The 23,513-nt window shown below is 38.1% G+C and overlaps 1 protein-coding gene across 7 annotated transcripts in view; it reads right to left on the reverse strand.

Annotated features, from left to right (window-relative positions):
* Positions 1-23,513, reverse strand: part of Prosap (SH3 and multiple ankyrin repeat domains prosap) — a 124,376-nt gene that overhangs the window by 22,609 nt on the left and 78,254 nt on the right. For 5 of the 7 annotated variants that reach the window (XM_087413029.1, XM_087413027.1, XM_087413024.1 and 2 more), the window contains 2 exons: positions 16,894-17,304; positions 13,366-13,383 (listed from right to left, as the gene is read on the reverse strand). In XM_087413029.1, coding sequence (XP_087269155.1) covers positions 13,366-13,383; positions 16,894-17,256 — 381 coding nt within the window. In that variant the 5' untranslated portion in view covers positions 17,257-17,304. The remainder of the gene's footprint in view (positions 1-13,365; positions 13,384-16,893; positions 17,305-23,513) is intronic. The other 2 variants (XM_011052878.2, XM_011052875.2) reach the window with 1 other exon arrangement.

A 23,513-nucleotide genomic window follows, 5' to 3' on the forward strand; every position in this document is an offset into this window, starting at 1 on the left:
CTTCTTGGGACGCGCCTTCGCCTTCGTGCTAGCGATCTCTCTGCTCGCTCTTGCGACCGATCGTCATCGTCCTCGTCGTTGACTCCGCGAATTGTTCTCCTCCGCGACTGACAACCACGAGGCTCGACACTCGAAATTTTTTTCACTCCAGCATGAGCGAGTTTTGTGAGAATTCCAATCATGGGAATCTCTCGTGGAGAAGCGGAGTTAAACCGGATCCTATCGAGGCCCACGTATGTTCTACTAAAAAGTATCGTAAAAGAGTTAATATATTTCAAATTATAAAAGACATTCCGCTTATGAAATCTGATCTGATTTGGGATTTTGCTCATTTCTCTATTTCTCATGGAAGTGGGCCTTGATTCATCCGATAATAAATACCTGTCGAATTTGAGCTATTCGATCTTATTCCACTTTCCCTGAGAGACGATCATCCGTACATCTGTTGGTTCACGACAACGATGACTTACGATCGCTTGTACAAAAAGACGGTAAGTGGCGAAAGAGGGAAACGAAGGCGAAAGGTAAAGGACAGAGGGAATAGACAGGAAAGGGTGGAGGATGGACACAAAGGCGAGTGGAATCATCCGAAGTGCCGGACACAGCATCGGCGTTAAAGAGGAAATACGACCCATAAAATTTCGATCTACGCATCGGAGAGACTACGCGACGGAGAAAAAGGGAGGGTAAAACGGGGCGGCCATGGCGGAATACGAAATCAAATTGCCGAGACGCATCGAAAAAAGCAGTCATCGAGACTTTAATAGCGGTTCTTTGAACATCCGCTGGCTTACACGGCCACGCATCGCGAAAGGGTTTCGAATAAATGTTCGACTGTGAACTCTGCGATCATACGTAGCTGGGAGTAAACAAAATCGGTGTGATATTGGAACTCCTAATGGAATAAAAGTTGGCGATAATCTTGTCAATCGAAATTGTCAATCATTACACGTCATGACGTGCCATGATATCACGAGATTTCTTTCTTCATATTTGATGTTAATAATATAAATTTTCTACCATTATAATATTAATTGACACAGTTATCGTAATCATAGTTTTTAATCGAAAGCAAAACTTTTGTATAATCATTGACTATCAAGATGGAAGATACCGGTTGATCTGACAATGCGCGATAAGGCCGCTGTTTAATTTGAAACGATCCTACGGCTCGACAATGCGAAGGCATTCTGCGAAGCGCAAATATTTATCTGGAAGTTTATTCAAGCATCTTCTCCCGCGTCCATCAAGCTGACTCACACCATTATCGCAAAAGCGATCGACGCACTACCATGTTGCATTGAGAGATCTTGCGATATCGAGCCCATAAGCCACATGGAACTTTTGAACAAAGGTTAATGACTAATTTCGATAAGATAAACAATTTACCTCGTGAAAAATATAACGAGCGATTTCTTAATGATTATCGACGTTAATATTAGCCGACGCCTAATTGAATATCTTGATAGTGCGTCGATCGTTTTATCGTTATACTTCAAAAACACATTAATACACATTCCCTAATATAAGCCATTATATAAAACATTTCGTAATGGTACCTTGGTTTAAAATTAATAGCAAGTGCGTTATAATTTTGTATACATTATAATTTATAAATCTTTATAATTTATAGATCTTTCCGTAAGATTTATTTATTGAATTAAAGAAATTAAATTCCATTCATAATATCGACAATTATCAATGTAATTTGTTTTAATTCAATATATAGCAACTACAAGTGCTAAAGTAAAAAAAGAGAATTAGAAGAATTTCTAAAGAAACTCATTTATCTCAAGCTATAAAATAAATTATAAAGCTTCAATTTAAAAAAATTAAGTAAGATATTTTTATATTTAAAAAACCGATAAAAAATTGTAATTATGTATAAGGCTTCCGATATATCTGATTTATTACTGAAAATGAAGTAAGAAAATCAAAAAACGAGCGAATTGTTCGATCGGAAGTGAGTGAGGAAAAGAGATAAAAAGGAACAATCTATTCTTCCGGAAAGATCGTTGTGAAACGAAAAGGTCCTTTAGGCATCTTTATTGATTCTTAAGCCCGTCGTCGCTTTTTGTCTCACGTCAAACTGGTTATTATAGAAACTGGTTCCGGTTTCGTCACCGGTCACTATTATTGGCGCTTAACAGCGATTATCGCGTCCTTTTCTTGAATCACATCGTAAAAAGGGTACTTTAATTTCTTAACCGCGTAAAAATCGTCTTTTTATTATTATTAGCGTCATATAAAAAGTGAACTCGAGATACTAAAATCTCAAACAAGACGATTATAACGTTCACATTAATACATTTTACATGAATGCGTTTCGCATCAATTAAAATTATTTTTTCGATGTTTATTTGGGTGCGCAATAAATACTACGAAGTTATGTCAAATGTTCATTAATTAGTCGATATAACTAGAAAATAGCGATTACATAGTCTGATTATTTATAATGATTGATGGTAACAATATAAACGAACTAATATGATATAACACGCATCATTAATAAAGCCATGTAAATTGACACTCTTTGAGAACGGAGTCAATGTACACACTTTCACTGTCCTGAATAAGGATTCTAAAGAATCTTTTCGCGCATCTTATTATAATGATACTTGGGTATCGTGTTCTCATTAATTCATCACGCGCGATAATTAGCATTCATTATCTTCGAATTACGACAGCAATTTCGAGTGCACCGAAAATGTTTCTTTTTTATCTGTATAAAAATAACACGCCCAGATTCGCGTCTTTTGGCATCAAGAAAAAAAAAATTGTAAGAATAAACTTGCAGGTATGATTAACATGACATCACATTTTCGTCTCGAGACTGTCGCCATATTCGCCGTCGAATCGAGTTTCGTCAAGTAACTCAATTTTCTAGATCGCAGAATCGAGTCAGCGTCGTTCCACCGGTAATTGGCAATCAATTCCGGAGGCCGACGGGCTCCACGTGCGACGATATTTCGATCACTAGCTATGAAGTGTGTTTTATTAGGCAAATTACACTTTCTACAAGTCATATCTTTATCGTGTTGTGCAACAGCGATAAATTGTCCTGGGTTAATTCTTTAGGCGGGTGAATAAAATATGCATGAATAAAATCTCTCGTATTCTACTCTCGAATTAATAGCCATCCCTTTTTGCATCGAGATAATGAAGGTACGACAGCAATTACCATTTGAAAGTTAGAGATTATTTAGTGACGTAAATTGACGGATACGAAAAATAAATAACATCTTCTGTTACCTGGACTTTATGCAACGTGACAGCAAATAAAGCTGACTGCCGACAAATTGGTGTGCGCGATAAGGTTTTTGTGCCATCGTGTAGCCACTGTACCGTTTGGTGCGATTCGGGTTGAATTATAGGGCGATTATCGGACTCGTTTCGTGCCGCGGATACGTTTCCGTGCTTCAGCATAGTAAACTTCGACGTTCCCCTCTAGGTAAAGAGACCAAAATTCTCACCACCTCCGCGGAAATGGATGGATCTCGATTTTAATCAACCGTTAACTACATCGTTAGCGGCGATTCGTACATAACTTGGGAACACGCGCGTGATCCCGCAGCGCGTGTACGTACACGCTCTGCGCAGAGGTGTCGGCTAATCAAACTGGAAATTACACCGACAAACTGCGCGCGAGAGCCGCATTTCGTTGACTCTGAATGCGGAAAGTCAGCCGAGCGACTCGCAAATTAGCGGATATTGGCAGCCGGCGCGAAACGTTTGGCAGAGAATTTTTGTCAATTAACAGCGGGAAGTTCGTTACCCGGTATGGAATGTCGACGGGTTCTCGCGCAGTTGTTTTCACGGTAATCTTGTTATATACGAGATCAAAAAATTATTTTTTCAGTCTATCAAAAAACTGAAATGTAATACGAATAATTTGATTTAAATTTGATATTTGTAGGATACTATACACTGAAAGAGAAGCTTTTGGTATTTGTAACTAATATAATTACATGGTAGCATAATTATGGTTATTACTACTATAATGTTAGTAATAATAATTCTATGTACAATCCTGTCACAAATATATATATATATATGTATATAGAATGTTTAAAAAAACTATTCAGTATTTAAATGGTAGATAATACACGGTGAAAAAATTGTATGGCTATTACAATAACTTAACTTGTAAGTTGACATCAATCAGCCATTACGATTGTAGGGGATTATGAGAGATTCTCTCACACACACACACACTGAACCTGTAATTCTTCCAAATAGGCTATCATTTGTACTATTTATCTCAATTTCTCTCTTTTCACGTCATATGCAACAAGTAGAAAAGACAATAAGTCAATTATGATACCAACATTGTATCAATTATGATACAAAATTCTTATATTTCAAATACGATTGAGCTTTCGACCTATGTTTACTAAGGTTTTTTTTACTAACATAAATATGATGTTTATCATGTATTATATAAATACTGAACAGTTTTTTTTTAACGCCCTGTATCGAAAGTGTATTAAAATTTGCAATTGGAATTTTGTTTTTAAATTATATATTGGTAGAACCTGAATATTACTAACGGAATTTATAGCTAAAAGTGGAAATATTATCTTTTCTTTGTATTTTAAAGGGGAAATATTCTATAGATTCGCGAAGTTAATGTCATATTTTCAATTTGGATTTTCAGTATAAAAAATAAAAAAGAACTCTTTTTTATTTTTATAAAGCATTATGTAACTATCAAAAGAGAGAGTGTTACTAGAATACACTCTCATTATTTTTTTTTATATTATTTATATTATTTTATTTTATATTTATGTTATATATTATTTTTTTATATTAATAGAATATCGCTAACTTCATAAACCCCACTTTTAAATAATCGTGAAATTAGCACATTTTATTAATATGAAAGAAATAATGATAATTCCAATAGCATTTTTTCCCTATAGTTCTACAATTTCTTATAAAAATAAAAAAAGAAATTCCGCATTTTTTTATATTAAAAACAAAATTGGAAAAATTGTAGTCGGAACTCCGTTCAAAAATAATTGTAGAATGTTTTTTAACGCCCTGTATTAACACCAAAATAATTCTGAATTATAATTAAATTATAATAATTGTAATCACATTATTTTGGTAATCATAACTATAATTTATAGTCATTTTTAGTGCCAACTATATATTGTATAGTTATTATTATAGCTATAATTATAGTAATAACTATAATTATGCTAACACATGATTATAGATAGTCACATATACAAAAAACTTTTTTCTATGTATATAGACGTTAATAAATCTTTTATCAGTAAAGAATAGAATCTTTGGCGTCATTACATGGCGTTTTTACATTCGTTAAAAACAAAATACAATAAATACACAAAATATCTTGTACAGCATTATTATAAAAATAATCACTAAAAAAATTATGCATTCCTCATATATATATACACAATGTATATACGTAACGCACTGTTTAACTAATTCAACAGTAAAGATATGACGAACGAGAGGAAAAACTGTGTAGCAATATCTTATCGCAAAAGTAATTTGTTAACGCGAAATCATTCGCTTTGGAATTCCACTGATTTATTTTTTACTGAAACGATACGAGATAATGCATGAAAGAAAAGTGCGTGCAACGATTGCCGTTTGGCATAATTAATTGTAGCGACTCTATGACGAATGACAAAGAGGCTCATGGCAAAGAAGAGGATGTTCGATCGAGGTCTGACGCGAGAGATTTATTTCTGTGGTACGACTCGATGTCGCTGCGGCATCCAGAGAATCACATTTGTATAGACTATTTATAGCGACGGGGTATTTGTCTCGATAGAGGCTTGGACACGACGCAATGGATCAATCTTACAACGGAGCACGATCGATATGTGCACACGAATCAAGGTCTTGAAATAATTGAGTTTCGAAGGAACGTTACGATAATCGGGAAATATCTCTATTTTAATAATAACGACAAACAAGTCATATAAAAAATAAATTTAAATTACAGCTAACATTTTCGTTTGTTTTGAACGCATCAACTTTTAATTTCTTCTTTAATTTTTTTCTTACTATAATTATTCTTACTATAATTATTTTCTTACTATAATTTTTTTCTTTACTATAATTATATATGTGCAATTCATCGATAAAAAACTTCCAATTTTTAAAATATCTGAAATCTATAAATACGAGTTTATATGAATATAAGATAAATAAAAATTTATTTTTTTTTTTTGGCGCTTTTAAATTTGGCAACAAAATGCAAAATATAAATTAATTTAATTTATGAATAGGAGAGAGAGATTTATATTTAAAAGAAAAATATTGACGAAAGAATACAATGCAACGCACATATACTCAATTTAAAAAGCTGAAGAATTTCTTCCAATATCACGACAATTATTTTTTCATGAATAATGCTTATTGCTTTGCACACGCTTGCAGTCAATTTAATCTCGCAACAATATAAAAATAAATTAAAATCGATATTTTATCACGCAGGAATATTGGAATATGTCACGCGATGCGTCATCACATTATGCAAAAGGTAACATGAAAAACAAATGAATTATGGAATAATATACTCATGTAATTAACATCATAAATTAATCAATATCGCTATAATAATCTAATAATTCATAAAACGGCGTAAGACACTGCTACCAATAAGTTTTGTTAAAATTTTTAAGACTTATTTATTCATTATTCATATTATTACTATATTTATTTTTTTGAAGTTTTTATAACATTCCCGGTTTAATCAAGTTTTTTAAATTCAGACCAAGTAAATGAGAACGAACTGCAAACACGAACACATATCTTGTTTTAATTAATGCCGCCGTATTGGTAGCACTCGTTCATTCGTGTTTGTGTTCCAAATTGAATTCCAGAAGATCCTATCCACTACACAAATGGATATGCAGGGTATTACGATTTAGCAGGTCGATATATCCATTTAACCACTGCTCTGTCTGCAAGCAATACAAATAACGATTCGTTATATGGACAAGATAGTAGGTATAAAAATGATATACTTTGCATTTTCGATCATCACGCGCGCGTCCCCGATTAACGTCGAGCGATTTCTTTCGCCAGTTCTGCACGCGTGCGAGATATTTTCCGTGCACAGTGCACACACGGTACACAAAAGATAGGGGACCAGGCAGTGGCACGGAACGGAGGAGTAGAGGCGGAGGTGGAGATGTAGGCGAAGAAGGAACGCAGGGGAAGGGCTACGTACAAGGAATTCATGAATACGAGATTGCACTCGAGCAGCCCCGGGTAAAAGGCTGCTGCAGTTACCAGCTACTGCCGTACGGTTAGATCTCGTCGAGACTGAAAGAAGCGACGTTATACACAAAACGAACCGAGGAACGAACCTTTCCTTCCTTTCCATTCCTTTTTCTCTAAAGGGAACACGACTATAGGCGCGCAGCTACGAATGTAAGTAAAAATAGCGCGGTGTGTTCTTTTAATAACGCTAATCGTTCGCTCTGAAGAAAAAATTCACTTCGCCGTATGATGATTTCCAAGTTAAATTATCAAATAACGTGAAAATATGAGATAAATGTATAATTATTTCTTAAATTAGGTAATAACAATTAAAATGTTGAAAATTACTTTCTTTTTTTCTTTCTGGAAAATTATTGGAACATTTTCTAATTTTTAATAAGTATACTTGAATAAGTATAAATATAGGGTAACTCCGACAAATACGATGGGATTTGCACCGCAGAAATCAGAAAAAATAGAAGAAGTAATTTTCCCGTAACTATTCTGTTATACGCCTTTATGTTATATTAGTATTGTGTTATGATTTCAGTTTGTTACTGTTAATATTAATGAAATTATTGTGAGTTGAATCGATTTGTCACTGTAATAAGTAACGACATCATAAATTAAAGTCTACATAATATGATTACTGTAGAGCGTGTAAAAGACTTAATGATTATTTCGTACATACGTGTAGTAAAGCATGTTATATAGCAAAATACAAGTACTTTGCTTTAGTATTCTTTGTTTAGTTTGTTATCTTGTATATCCCATCTGTTTGGGATATGCGGCATTTTTAGCGAGCAGGATTTATGCCCAAAGCATACAAAGTGCGCAGATTGAATTCAGTGCACTAAATATTGTATAATAAACGCATTATATGAAATATGTATCTCATGTTATAACACTTGTAATATAGGAAGATTGTAATTATGGTTTATTATTTCATATACATATTTATCATTCCTATTCCTTAATAAAACTTTATAAACACATTTTATAAACACATTTTTTTTATTGCGTCATTTTACATCTTATTTATAAATTTTTCATGAGCCGTACGTACCTCCCTTCTCCCATGAGTAGCTATATATTCCACCCCTATGGGATATACTATGGGATATACTATGCAAAAATGCAAGGGTTTCAAAAAGTTTATTTTTTAATATAAAAAAATATATATTTCGGATTTCTAATATTTTTTTTTCATAATAGTAAACAGTACAAAGTTTTTACGAACTGATACAGTTCGTTTACTTTAACTAGTAAATAATACTCAATAAATTAAATTTTTGATAGGTATACATACCGGAGTTACTCTACAAGTTAATTATTTTTGAAGAAAAAATATTTTTGCACGTAGAGTACTATGCATGTTAATTCAACTGATGGCTCTAAAATTACTCGGCGATCTCGCAGTAAGATTGTCATCAAGCGACGCGCGCGAGAAATGTATACTTAATAAACGTTTAATAAGCTCGCGCGCTATTTCTTTCCTCTTTAAGCAAGTCGCTATGGGCGTTTTTAGTAAGAAGGGTAAATAAACTCGTCGCTAAATTGAATGAGCGATAAAAATGTTTCAGGAATGAGGACGATTTGCCGCTGGCGTGATCGAGCTTCGTACGATCCGATGCGCGAATCGCATATCCTCGGAAGAGTCTGCCCGCCAGGAACACCAGCAATTACGCGAAATAAGCGACAACGCTACGTTTCACCGAGTTACCCAACGAAGATGGCAGGGTCGACTAAGGAGCGAGATACAGCCAAGGCTGCATCTCATCTCTTTTCGAGAAAGACCACGTGTCTTCGTGCGATGCTTCTCGCGTGTTTGTATCCGGTTTCCTCGCAAGGAAGATTCCGCATTCGATTGAGTCTCCGACGATTGCTCGATCTCCAACCATGTAAATTGACTTCAATGTGTTCCATCGCGTCCGCGCATCTCGAAAATTGCGCATCTTTCCTGGATTTCACCCTTAATTCACCTGCTCTTTAAACTCTTATTTACTTTGCAATTTTCATAATTGCTAATTTTCTTGCTTCTCAATTTAAGTTGTATCTTCGTTTAAAAATCACATTCCAACGAAGACGTCCTTCCTGCCGTACACGGAGGAAAACCTCTCTGGCCATCGATCTCCATTCGATCTATTCTCGTACCAGTTCACAGCGTACGATCGATATAAATAGATCGATGTAGTACTCGCTCGACAACTCGCGCGCATTTGTTCCGTGTCGACGATGGGACGGCAGGATTTGTCGATCTTGACGGCAGAATCCTTCGTTCTCCCTATACATCCTTCATTAATTTCCGGGTGTCCATTTTATTCACGATACGTTGTCTCGGTATGCGGACGTAATCACCGTCGACTTGAACTTGTTTGTGAAATCGATAACACGTGCGAAGGCAACTATATCCATCGTGGAAATCGATCTAATTGTCACTTTTACCACTGTTCACTTCCACCGTAGAAACTGAGCAGGTATACAAAAAAAGTCTGCTATTCAAACTTACTCGTTTATTTTATGGTACGAGATGTTTAAAAAAGAATTACAAATGCAAATCAAATAACATCAACCTTTTAATTTTTATATTAATAATCATCCAACAAAACCTAAATAAAGATCACTTTTATTTCTGTTAAAATTTAAAATCAAAATTTGTTACTCAAAAATGTAAACTAAAGTACTTTTTTTATCCTGAGAACTCGCGTGTGTAAGAATTTAGGTTCTTTTTTCCTGCAAAACACAAATTATCTTCTGATAAAGATAAAGGGAACATTATTATATGGTACAGGCGCGAGAAAAATATGCGTTACAAAGTGACGACGCGTAGATAGCCCGAAGCCGCCGTGAGGGAGATGAAGAAAGAGAAAGGGGGGCGCGATCCTATCGGAAGTAAAGGATGATCCTGGTTCACACAATCGTGGATCACGATGATCGTCTACGCCTACGAAGTCCTGCCTTCTCGATTCTGCCACAGATCCTCTGGCGCTCTGGCCAGGGTGAATTTATCTGCGCCGAGATCCTCCTGCGGGATATGCAGCGATATACTATCGCCGTGCCGGTAATATTCGGTCTGTTCCGGTACAGGATACAGTGATATCGGTGGATCATGCACATTTACGGCGATAAGCACTGTGCGACTACGTCGCGATCTTGAAGCAATTGCTTCCAGGAGCTAACTATCATCGTCTAATAATAAGATTTTATCGAGACGCATATTGATAGCTTAGAAATATCTAAGATCGAATTAACATAAATCATCCGCATTATATTGGATTAAAGTATCAACTATTGTTAAAACTATTTACATTATATTTATTCACATTATCGTACCATAAAAAATTTAATGCGAAGACAAAATTAAGTGTATCTCACGTGAATAATAGTTACGTGCAATAAAAACTTTGATAAATAAATAATAATAGTTATTTATATTTTTTTTTATTCGTCTTTTTCATGCCTTGCTATTCTGTTCTTTTTAAACAACTTTTGGCGAATCGTGTTCAGAATTCTGTATCCTATTCTCGATCGGCGAAGGCGAGAGGATATCGGGACGCGAATAAACTGTAGATAGAAGATGGGGGTGGAGCAATTTTAACGCGAGAATGGACCCCTTAGGCCAAGGTGATCGAAAGCGATATACACGAAAGGAGTAATGAACTGGCGTCGTTAGCGGCACGCGGAGTATTTAGAGTGTCCGATGGGAAAGTAAGTAACAAAAAGGGTAACGAATTTCTTGGCCAACTCTCCCATGTAAGACCCAAGAAGCACGAGGCGCCACATCGCCTCGACAGATCGATAGTGTCGCTAGCTGCAGCTGAATGAACAGACGAAGATAATTAAAAAAAAATGATTTTCTACGTAACTTGTATGTATATTATATACGAGGCTTCCAAGATGCTGCTTTTACGAATTGCACGTGAAATAAAGAATTCTATGCATATCCCTCATGAAACGTATAATTATGAGGAAATAATGAGGAAAAATCTAAAGCTTCAAAAATTCTAAAGAAAGAGAAGGAACTTCTTTTTATCTTAAAAAGAGAAGATTTAGCAATATATGTATTCTATCCAAAAATTTAGCAATCAGATGTGCATTTTCTAAAAAAGAAAAAATAATAAAGTTCCAACATCTTCAGAAAAGAATTCTTGTTAGAGGTGTTCTAAAAAAAAAAAAAAAAAAAAAAACTCACCATTGTACATAGTAAGTAACATTTTAGCTCATAAATTTCCGTAGAATTATTCTTGAAAGAGGTTCTTGTCTGCAGGACGATGGTCGGCACTACTGCATGCCGTCTGCAGGAACGCAACGCGGCAATCGATGTGGGTTCAACGGTTTCGTTAACCTCCCGGCGAAAACGAAAGTCACCGTGTACAGCAACGTCAGAGAGACACAGCAGCAACATTAGCAGGCAGCGCTGCAACGCGATGGTCGAGACTGGTCTCGCTGGAGGAGGTCGACAGCATGGCGCGCGACCTCGATCGAGGACACTTGCCCGGCGAGAATCGCGGATATCCTTTCGAGCTTTTGTATTACATCAAAACGCATTATGATGCAAAACGCGGCGTAACGTCGCGCGTGCTAAAAAGCGCATTACGACGTGTATTTCGACGCGCTAAAATGAATCTCCTACGTGCCTTACGCTATTAGTACTGCTGTACATAACGACGTACCTTCGCCGGGAAAATTTGCGGTCTCGCTGAAATGTCACACCTGAGTGAATCATAGTCTCAAACGTGATTTCGAGCGGCTAAGTATTCCGAGTATTCTCACAATTTCTGATATTTCATCTAGACCCGGAAAGCATACATTTTTATCAAGTATCATTCTACAAACTATAAATATTGGGTCATTTAAAAAGTATCCGCGGTTTTTTTGTTCAATTTTTGAATGAAAAAACCGCGGATACTTTTTAAATGACCCAATATATATCGGAAATCGCAGGTTGTATACACACGATACGTAGCCGCTCGATACAAATCGTACATGCAATCGTGTGACACGATTGTTTTCGCTGACGTTTTCGAACATGAGCAGAAACAACTCTCAATGCAAGCATTCTAAAACTGAATGAATGGGAAAAAAAAATAAACAAACGCGATGAGAACAACCAGAATAAATGGAAAAGGATTAGAGAGTGTAATAATTATCATATAATACAATATAAATACAATATATAATACAATATAAATATAGTATACAAATTTTTAAAATTTATTGTTTAATAACTATCCGCGTCGTGTTTAAGAACATCAGAGCAACAATCGTGCAAAAACTAATAGTTAAGAACAATCACGTTGCTAAATTATCTCGACGAACTATCATGCGAGCATGCTGGTTGACACTTCGCGAAGACTAAACCATACAAACAAACCTAAAACTATATCGTTTAATCTCCCCATTCTGTATTATAAATAAGTCGTAGTATATTTGCTTCGAGAGATTCACAGAGACGTAAGGAATGATATAAAATCCTCAATTATATATATAAAGGATATATATATCCTTGTTTAATCCCTTAATTTCAATGCAAATTCGTGTTTCGTTATTTAATCCATAAATATTCAATGCATATTAAACGGCAGATGCAAAGGTACAAAGAAAGCAGGCGGGAAAATTAACTATCGCTACGTAATCGTAGCTTGTTAACAAATGAATAAAAATAATCACTTTATATAACTCTACTACCATGACCGGATTGTATAACAAATGCGCAACGTGACAGCGCTTTACTGTAACTTTCTCTTCAAATTCACTAAACCAAAAATTAATAATTCCACGTTACACGTATATACAAAAAATCATCCCAATTTATCAGGAAATGTGCAACATATAAAAAGGAAATAATTTATAAAAAACATATATCTTCATTAATTAAGTAAATTCCATCAACTATTTTCAAACTGATAAAGCTACATAATTTCTAAGTAACTAATAATAAATATATTATTAAAAAAAAAAAAGTATCTCTGACTCCCTTTTAAATCGCCGCAGGATTCTCTCATTTCGCCATGCAAATCGGCGTAAAACGACAAATACAAAAGGGGGAGCGAAAACAATCAATCGACGAGGCACGAAAGGCGTGGTCGCATGCTATTAGTAATAGTGAAGACGTACCCTGTACCAAGTGGCCACCTGCGAGACGCTCGAAAGGGATGGAGAAGCGGTGTTGGCGGTTTATCCGTAACACAACCGGAAGTGGAGAGTGGTGAAGGGCCCCGAGAAAGGCGCGTTTTTTTTCGCGTAGCATTTGCGATATTCGTTTGTTCGTTCGTTCGTACGAAGGGGGGTGGTACGCGCGTTCGTAGATAGGGCCCCACAACACGTGAGACGATAGTAGCACAGGTGTGGCGGTTGGTGGTTGGTGGCGGGTGTAGAGTATATTTCGCCCCCGTGCAGGGTGAGGCAAAAGCAAAAACAACAACAACAACAACACCACAGGTCAGAAAATACACGATCATTGGCGATCACGCGCATCGCGAGACAAATATACGCAAATATGAAAATCTATACGTGAATAATAATGTATGAATAATACAAGTGCATGTACATATCGTAAGGTGCTGTCCCAGGATGAATTAGATATAACTGCATATGATGAACACATTCCTCTTACAATAAATTATAATATAATAATGATAATATAATCATCTATTAACCTTCATTACTCGAGTGAGGTGTCTGAGATACTTGCTCTACTTTATAAATTTGTTAACTGTATGAACGATATTTATACATATTACATTTAGCGCAAATTGTTTCACAATTTACAATTTTTTACATTTGTCTTTACCTAAAGAATGTATTAAAAAATGTTGTTACTTTTATTTTTGTAAATCGTTAAAAAGAACAATGAAAATTGACATATAATTGGGATGAAACTCCCTATGTAATTAAATCACGCGAGTAATGTAAGATTAATAGATTAATATTGAATTACTTGAATGTGATTCACGTGATTATCGAAAAATTCATCCGGAGTGCAGCGCATAAATATTTAAATGAGTAAATAAAACTAAAAATAAAACATTAAATACAACTCAAACTTTGGGAAAATACTGGGACAGGATTGAATCGGTACCAGTATACGTTCTTGTTATATTTTCATGCAAGACACATACATAGTTGTCGTGTATAATACAATCGATGAACCATATACTGGTACCGCGTATATATGATTTAAATCACTTTAAATCTCCTTCACGTACCTGATACCTAGATCATACAAAATATATCTCTGCTAGTATTACAAAGAAATTGATAAATCGATTTGATGGAACGTGAGAGAATTAAAGAAAGTTATTCGCAGATCGATGAAATTGCGAGGAAAACTAAAATGAAATAAAGCAAGAAAAATGAAAATGTCGAGTAAGCAATTGGTTATCTTTGGTGGAGGACTTAACGGGGGCATATTATCGAGGTCTCTGTGCTATACCTCCTGTGTCCCGGAAGGCAAGCATGTAGGGCAGAAAGACGACACGCGTGAAAATTTTTGCGTGACAGAGAGCAAGAAAGAGATGGAAAAAGGCAGAAAAGAGGAGGGGGAGAGAGAGAGAGAGAGAGAGGAGAGAAAGAGGACGCATGACAGCGTGACGACTTCACAGAAAGCGAAAAGCCACAATATCGATATTCTAGTCTCTATTTCGCCTAACGGGGACACTCGCGCATGTGCGCGTGTCTATTCTCGACACGCTTCAGCAACAAAGTGCATCTAACATGTGCTCTTGTGCGGTCGTCAAAGTTCTCGAGAGTTGAATGAAAGCACGAGGAAAGCGAATACGCGATAGAATTCAAAGGCGATGAGTATCGGATCGTGCAGTGTCGTCAGCCGAATCGAAATGTGATTTCTTTGAAGGTAAAGATAAAAGGAAATCCAGTAATCAACGAAAAGTAAGATTACGAACAGAGGATTCGATGGATTAATTCGCCTTTTCTTAAAAGAGAAACATAAAACAGAATTTTCTCAGTTTGAGAATTGATTATCCTAAATTCTTAAAAAGAAAAGCTAAAATTCTTCGATTAGAATTATAATTAAAAGAAATGTATATATGAACCACTCCTAATTGCATTACGTGGATCAACGAAGCACGTGTTTGGAGAGCCTTGATGTTTCCCTACAAGGAGAAGCTTCGACACTCTCGAACAAAAAAAAAAAGAGAAAGAAACACTCGATCCGATTACCGTCTTTGAATCTGGTATATACCCTTCGTGACTCTCTCGGCAGTCCCATGGGACGATTCACCACGAAAGCAGTAGAAAAGACTGGAATCTCGCTCTCTCCTCGCCTCGAGAATTCGTCATTACTCGCTCTGGCGGCTCTTAATTTCGCGCTGTCTGCAATCTCGCGAAATCGGCATGTAAAGCGCGCTGCTGCCTCCGCTCTCGGTGCGCAATATTGTGCGCTGTACTTTTTGCCGCCCGAGGAACTACGAGCGGTTTCGCGACGACGAAGAGGGCGGGCGAAAGAGAGGAGAGGAGAGGAGAGGAGAGGAGAGAAAAGGAGTGGAGCGTCGGAAATAAAGAGACAGAGAAAAGATAGAGAAGAGGAGGAAAAGAAAGAGAGAAAGAGAGAGGGACAGACGGAGGGAGCGTCCTTCGAAAAAAGCCTGATGGAGTCCTTGGGATCTGGCATGGCGGTACGCGCGCGCGAGAAGCGGATGCACGGTGATAAATGACAGATCCGATGGGGTTCGACCGTAATCGGCGATTAATCGATACTCGGCGATCCTCGGTGAAATATACACGCGACCGCAATTTCCAGCGGGAACAAATCGCCTCGGGTGGCACAGGTACGAATTATATTATACTATACGCTCTTCAAAGAGAGAGAGAGAGAGAGAGAGAGAGAGAGAGAGAGAGAGAGAGAGAGAGAGAGAGAAAGAGAAAGAAAGAGATCGCGGGTGAATTTCTCAACAAAATGCGACCGGCTTACTGTGTAACGTACGTACACGTCGTACACGCACGAGAACGAGAGGGTAAAGAGAGGCGAATGCCGCTCCGCTTCTGTCCTTTTCCGCCGCGCCGTCCGTCTCTCACGCGCACCAACTCGCGCTAAATCGGGGCTACGAATTATATTACCGGCGCTTTCGATCGCGGGGGAATTTCTCAACGAAATACGTGTAATTATCGTACGAAGGACTCGGCGCAAGTAAGTAAGTAAGTAAGTAAGTAAGTAAGTAAGTAAGTAAGTAAGTAAGTAAGCAAGCAAGCAAGCAAGCAAGCAAGCAAACGCGCGCGCTCTCTCGTGCACGTCCGATGGAGACGGCAAAACAAGAATCCGCCACGGGCTTCATAAATTTCCGACGTAAGGATCGTCCGGCCAGAAATAACACGCGGGAGAGGTACGCGCACGGGATTTATTGCCGCGAAAGAGAATAATGCGTTCCGTTTTCAATTTCTCCCCTTCATCTTCCACCGCGCAACCTGCCTGCCTGTCCGTCCGTCCGTCCGCCCGTCTGTCTGTCTATCTTACGCTATCGAGAAGCTGGGAGATAAATTTTAGTCCGGGAGTGAATCGTTCGATCGTCGTTAAGAACATCGATATAACTCCAGCTCCGCAGGCTGTTTTCAAGGTTTTCCCTCGGGATATCTAGGAATATACATGAGAACTCCTCTCTCCTACCTACGTCAAAACATCGTTCGTACCTTGGGCAAGGACGCAAGACATTGCTGCTTCACGTCCCAGACCAGCTGATCCTTCGGGAACTGCAGACACTTGCTGACGTACAGCTCGGGCACGTGGATCCGAGCGAGGAGCACACCCTCGCTGACGGGGGTGTTCTCCGCCGCCGCAAGCGCGTCCTCCGCATTCTGCTGCTGACCTTGACCTTGCGTTGCTCCACCTTGAGAACCGACGACTGTCTGGCTCTGAGCTGACTGAATGCTGCTGGGTGAATTCTGTTGCTGCTGTTGCTGTTGTTGCTGAGGCGACTGCTGTTGCTGTTGTTGTTGCTGAGGCTGCTGTTGTTGCGGCGGCTGCTGCTGCTGCTGTTTCGGTCCCGCCTCCATTGCGAGGACCTCGCGGTTCCTGAGAATCCCACCTTCAGTAGCTCACATCTACGACAGGAAAAATATCACCCGATCGGTCATTAATAATATTTCCATCAGAAAAAAATAAAACATAGCATGTAATCATGTTGGCTAATTTTATTGGATATTTTCGTAATAAATTATTTACAGCTTAACATGCTTATTAACATCAATTTCGTTAAATTGCCTGTCAATTTAATTTGTATATTATTACCCCAGTTTCAATTGAAGATTGCGTTTCAAGACCAAAAATTATTTCGAGCCCAATTTACAGAACTGCATATAAATATAAATTTATACCGAAATATTATTTAAGCACCAGTTAGATCGATATGACCTTCTCATTGCTTAATTGTGCATTCATATGCGGTCATTTATTGTTGTTTGAAATATTAAAAAGGAATATACCATTTACACCATCACATCATTGAAACCTCGTTGAAATGGACGGAGTGTTAAAAAGTTATGTAATCAATTCGTGGAAATACATTTTTTACGATTCCATTATCGCCTTCGAAACTTGTCAAAATAGATAAGATTATGAAAAACAATCAATTCTACGATTCTAAAAGTTTGCAGGCAATTTTTTTATTAGAAGTGTCTGGCAAAACAACGTGGATTTGTTAACAAGCGTGTAAGTGTCATAAAATGTTACATACACGACAAACTCGATAAAGGATGACAACGAGATGACGGCGAGAACGAAGAGACGACGGGCATGTAAGAAGGCGGGCCGTACGAGAGAAGAGTGAAGGCGTTTTCGTCGAAGAAGAAAGAAGACGAAGAAGAAATTAAAACGGCGAAGGATTCGCTTATTTATGACTACAGCGAAGTATAACGGTAGAGAGAGGACGAAATGATCGCAATGGAAATAAAGAAATGGCGCCGGGACGCTGTGCTACGGTGATTTTTAACGCTCGTAAAAGATTTTATGCTTAACGATGTGTGCAACATGCACGGTTTTTCCTTCTTCACTTTTCTAGTCTCTCTCTTCTTTTTTCTTTGTCTCTCTCCGCTTTTTTACTTTTGACACACGTCGGCTTCACGATGCGTAATCAGAGATCCAAATCGAAGTGAAGCTACTACCTATATGGCGAAACTCGAGAGCCCCGGTTGCTACTCGGTACCACAACGCCGCGCCGTTCCAACAATCATAAGAGCGCGCAGCTCTCTTGGGTGAGACGACCGTAATTTATATAACGCCAGAAATGGCTTTTCTTCCATACCGGGGGCCGTCGGGAAAAGAATGACCGATCCGTTCGAGGCGCGAGACTCATCGTTTTGAATTGATTATGCAAATTAACCGCGCGCTCACCTTCGCGTCGCGACTCGACGTACGCGTGCAGGGCCGGGCCCTCGTATGGCCGAGTAATTCTCTCGGTGCCTTTACGATGAGAATGATAAAAATATACCTTGAGAGAATTAATCTTGTCTTTAAGTCTGCAAAGTTAACGTATGCGCATATCAATTATATCCTGATATTTGAATGAAAAAGAAATGCGTGCGACCGTTTATTACAAAAGCAACGATTTATAAAGCAGACGGTTTAATCTAAGAAAGCTTTGTAATATTGAATAATAAAATTATAATATGTAAAGCCTATGTAAAGTCTACTATTCTTTGAGAACCCCTACCCCCTACACAGGCTTTCTTAAAGTGCCTTGATCCGACCATGGATATATGTAGTTATGAAGCAACATTGCAAGGGAAACTTTTTCCACCTTCCAGGCATCCCGTGATTCCTGCTACGTATTTTCAAGCCGCGTTTACTATCATGACAAGCGTTTATATTAATTAATTAACTTCTGACTTTGCATTTATCTCGTTGCATCGTTTGCCGCTTTAGCGCTTTTAAACTATAGAACCGAGAGTTCTCGCAATCTGAACATCTACAATTCGCAAACTCAAAAGATAAGATGAAACGATGTTTGATAATCTCGGGACGATATCCTTTGAGTCATCGTACGGCACTCGGAAAGATTTCTATGAACGAGCCTCTGATAAATGGACTTCTGTCCTTCCTCATCACCGTGATGAACCCCGTACGTGCCATGATATATGTATCGTCGCCATGTATATTCGTCTTTATCTCGCACATTTACGTATGCCGCCGCTGTTGCCGTCGCTGCGATAACGCGTTTTGCCGTCTTATAATTCCGCCTCCAACCTGTCGGATTAATCACCTACAGCCGATGATAACTGACGTCTTAACAAGCGGCGCGCGCGTGATCGCTTTCACTTGAAAGTTTTCAACACAACGAGAGTCACCGCTGCCACTGTTGCTACAGCAGACTTTTATTTCGTAATTCATGTTTGCGTTGTCCTGCACAGAGCTTTCGCACTGCAAGCCGTGTAATCCTGCGATTAAGACGTAGTACTTGCGTCATCTTCGGTAATGGAGTAACATGGAAACTTTATGATGCACCAGTGTACACAGGGTGTCCGCAAAATCGCTCTATTTCTTCCTCTTCTCGGAAATTTCTAACAATAAGTTTCGTTTTTTGATAAAAATTCGTCTAAAAATCGATCGACATTCTTGTTAATATAAAAATAAAGTTCGTATTATACTAAAATATAGTTAAAAATAAAAACCAAATTTTATTATTTATTCTATTTTCAACTTTAGTATATTTGATATTTTTGTTAATATTAAAGATTAATGTTATGACAAAATATAGTTAAAATAAAATAAAAAATAAAATTTTATAATATTATTTATCCATTTTTTTTTTTACTTTAATATACTTAACTATCGAAAAAACAATCTCGCATTTTTTTTTTAAATTACACATGTAACACTCATTTGGCATTGTTTGCCATTTCGTATAATAAAAACACAAATATTATTTTTATGCATTACAGAAAACATATACATAAGTAGGGATGGTGTAAGGAAATTATTTCAGAGATCCTTTGGGAGGATGATGAAGATTATTTTAAGAGAGTTTCTTTATGTAGAAGCAAGAAAGAAAATCAGGGTAGAAGGATTCCACGAAACAAATGAGAAATGATGGAATTCTGGGGGATATAAGTGTGAGATGTCAGGTGCTATGAGGAGAAGTTTGATGGGAAACCGCAGACGCCATTAAACGTAACCCTCTTGTCGGGGGAGTCAGGGCTGCGTTAAAACTTTAAATAACCTACTGACCATACTGCACACATGTATACATAACTTATGTTTCGAGCAGGAATGCATAAAGAAATACAAAGAACCGCGCAAGGTTTATAAGATCGCATTTGCCGCGGCAAGCTAACGCAAAATTGCAATCAAGTCATAAATTCAGGATGTTGAGATTTTTGCACGACACACCTACTTTCTCCATTAAAATTTCATTAAAATTTCTAATTTCCAGACACAGATAGCACACAGATATAAATTTTTCTGTTGTGTAGATCAAAGTCTTTTACATTACACATCTATGACAATTGAAAGAGTTTAGAATTTTTATTAATAACTGTAACATGATACAGATAACAAAACTCTTGAGATACAAATAACGTTTAATTATCCAATGAGATCAGATGGGATACGATCAGACGGGAATTCGCAGGATACTTGCTTACACGATGTAATTTTCGCTTTCGTCGAACCGCTCGTCGCCGTGCGCCTATCACACGCAATATTTCACAGTGGATTATAATAGTTGCGATGATAACGACACGCTATTTTTTTCCAAGCGACGAATCGATCATCGCCGGCCCGATGGGGCTATCCGGCGAAACCGGTAGAGAAGAGGAAGACGAAGCAGAAGAAGAAGAAGAAACAGAAGAACAAGAAGGGAGGCTATAAGAAAGATAATAAGAGGGAACGAAGAGAGACGATGATGAACCGAAGGAGAAAGGGAGGGAGGACTCATGGGTGCGTATAGACGAACGCACGATGAACGGATGGATAGACGGACTCATGGGTGGACTGACCGACGGACGGACAGTAAACGCATCAATGACAAGACGTAAATCATAGTTTTATGATCCATCTTTATGTGGCCCTTATTCGTGGCACTCATCGGTAGAAGAGAGCCTTTCGGATTTTTCTGTCTGGCCACCCTGTACTTGTACATCCAGGACCGCATCGGTTCACATCGACTGTGCGAAGATTTACGTTTATGGAACGATCTTTAAAATCTTGTAAGAGAAAGATCGAGAGAGAGAGAGAGAGAGAGAGAGAGAGAGAGAGAAATAAAGCATTATTAATTTATTCATAACGATAAAATAGCTTCATAAATCAAGAATTATCTTTGATACATTTCAATAAAACTAATACATATATGTACTTTACAGATTACGTTTAAGTAAATTTAAGTAAAAGGAATAAAAAAAATTTTCAGCAAAATTCGCAACCGCGAAAATAGAACATCGGTCGCTTTTCAATTCCTTGTTCGATCCGCCCCTGAACGCACGTAAGTGCGTATATAACAGGTACCCGCTGCGTGGGCGTCGGTTTACGGGTTTGCTTTTAAGTGACCGTACCTTAATTCGCGCTGCAGTTAACAGTGTGTCGTGCTTAACGGTGATCCCGAGAGAGAGAGAGAGAGAGAGAGAGAGAGAGAGAGAGAGAGAGAGAGAGAGAGAAAGGGAGTTAGAGAAAGAGAGAGAAAGAGAGGTAGAAGTAGTAATTAAAAAAATCCGCTAACTGCACCGGTGGAAATACAACCCGACGACAAAAAAAAAAGAGAGAAGGTGGATACACGAAGGCAGCGAAGGACAACGCGGGGTTAAGGTACGACCCTGACATTCTGGATCTCGCGGACGTGGGTGTGCGCACCGCGCAACTTTGTTGCCGCACTTTTTCGAGAGCATCTTCTCTCTCTCCGCTCCGAGCCGCTCCAGGCCGCTCCGCGGGACCCGCAGCGCGGCCGCATTATGCGCTCGCGAGCGTATAAAGGGAACGGTGTGCGCGAACGGCGAAGGCCTTGGCGGAGAGGTGGTGTACGACGAGGGTTATTTTTCAACGACATACGCTACGATGCCGCGGAAAGTGAATCGCGCGAGATAGTACAATTCAACGACGAGGCGTGCATCTCATCGTGCGACTGTGACTTGGGGGGGGGGGGGGGAGGGAAGCCGGTAATCTTGCCTGATTAATCCCAATTTTAATCCTGCCCTGCGGTGGTCAACTGTCGCACAACGGACGCGTGAGATATGCCAGTTAAATTAATATCTCTCCGATCCCATAAGATTGAATTCCGTCATGTAAAATGGCAATGTCGGTGTGACGCGCGATATACATATTCTCGTAATATCAGCGATACATCGAAGGATGTCCTTCGAAGACAAAATTGAACTAACGTTAAGATTCAATATGCTGCACGATAACGACGTCTAGCTCAATCGTTTTATTTCTCCCAATCCTATCCAACTCAATCCGGTATCCGATTACACGTTTATCGTGACATTAATAACACATAACCGGGGATCGTTCAAGTGATGTCCAATTTTTATTTCGCGAATATTCAATGTTTCCTTCTTTTCCGACATGCCTCATTGTCATTTATGGCACCAGTATCCTTCGTACAGTTTGAGCAACATGCTCTGTAAATTACTGAGCGAAAATCAGATAAAGATACAGACTTAGTTCTCAGCTGCCTGTAGAGCGACAGGTTTAACTACGCCTGGTCATCTAACACCGAGCTTGATTTATCTACTGTGAAAATCGCATTTAATATCAATGAGATGAGACGAGACGAGAAACACTTAGCGTTAAGTATCCGCTAAGAAAGGATGAAAGAGATAGTGAGAACATTTCGAGTGTGATATTATTACACTGACGAATCTGAAGGTAACCTTTTCTTTTTTTCAATCCACAAATTACTTTTTAATATCACACGAAATTTCTAATTCTTGCTTCGCGTGTCCTGTTACTCATGATTACCCTCGTATAGCACACACGATACTATCCATTCACTCATAAGCAATCACGATAAATTTTGTGGATATCAAGATTATGTGGTAGATGATTTAAGCTTATATATACAATATGGACGTAATATTACGTATATCCCCTATCTTGCAACCAACTGTGATATCTTTCTATAAGAACTTTCCCATCGTCCCCTTTGCTGCGGCAATAAAATGTTTCCTGCGTAACTGTAATTCGTGAGGTGCGGCATAGGCAGTTGACACCCACCACTTCCCCAATGATCTTCTTGTTATCGATGTGCTCAACATCGTATACGTTTGGGAAACATAAATAATATTATTTCACATTATTAGAAATAAAATGTGCTTTTCTTATA

This window comes from Acromyrmex echinatior, chromosome 1, assembly GCF_024713525.1.
Source record: "Acromyrmex echinatior isolate Ae372 chromosome 1, ASM2471352v2, whole genome shotgun sequence".
Classification (NCBI taxonomy): domain Eukaryota; kingdom Metazoa; phylum Arthropoda; class Insecta; order Hymenoptera; family Formicidae; genus Acromyrmex; species Acromyrmex echinatior.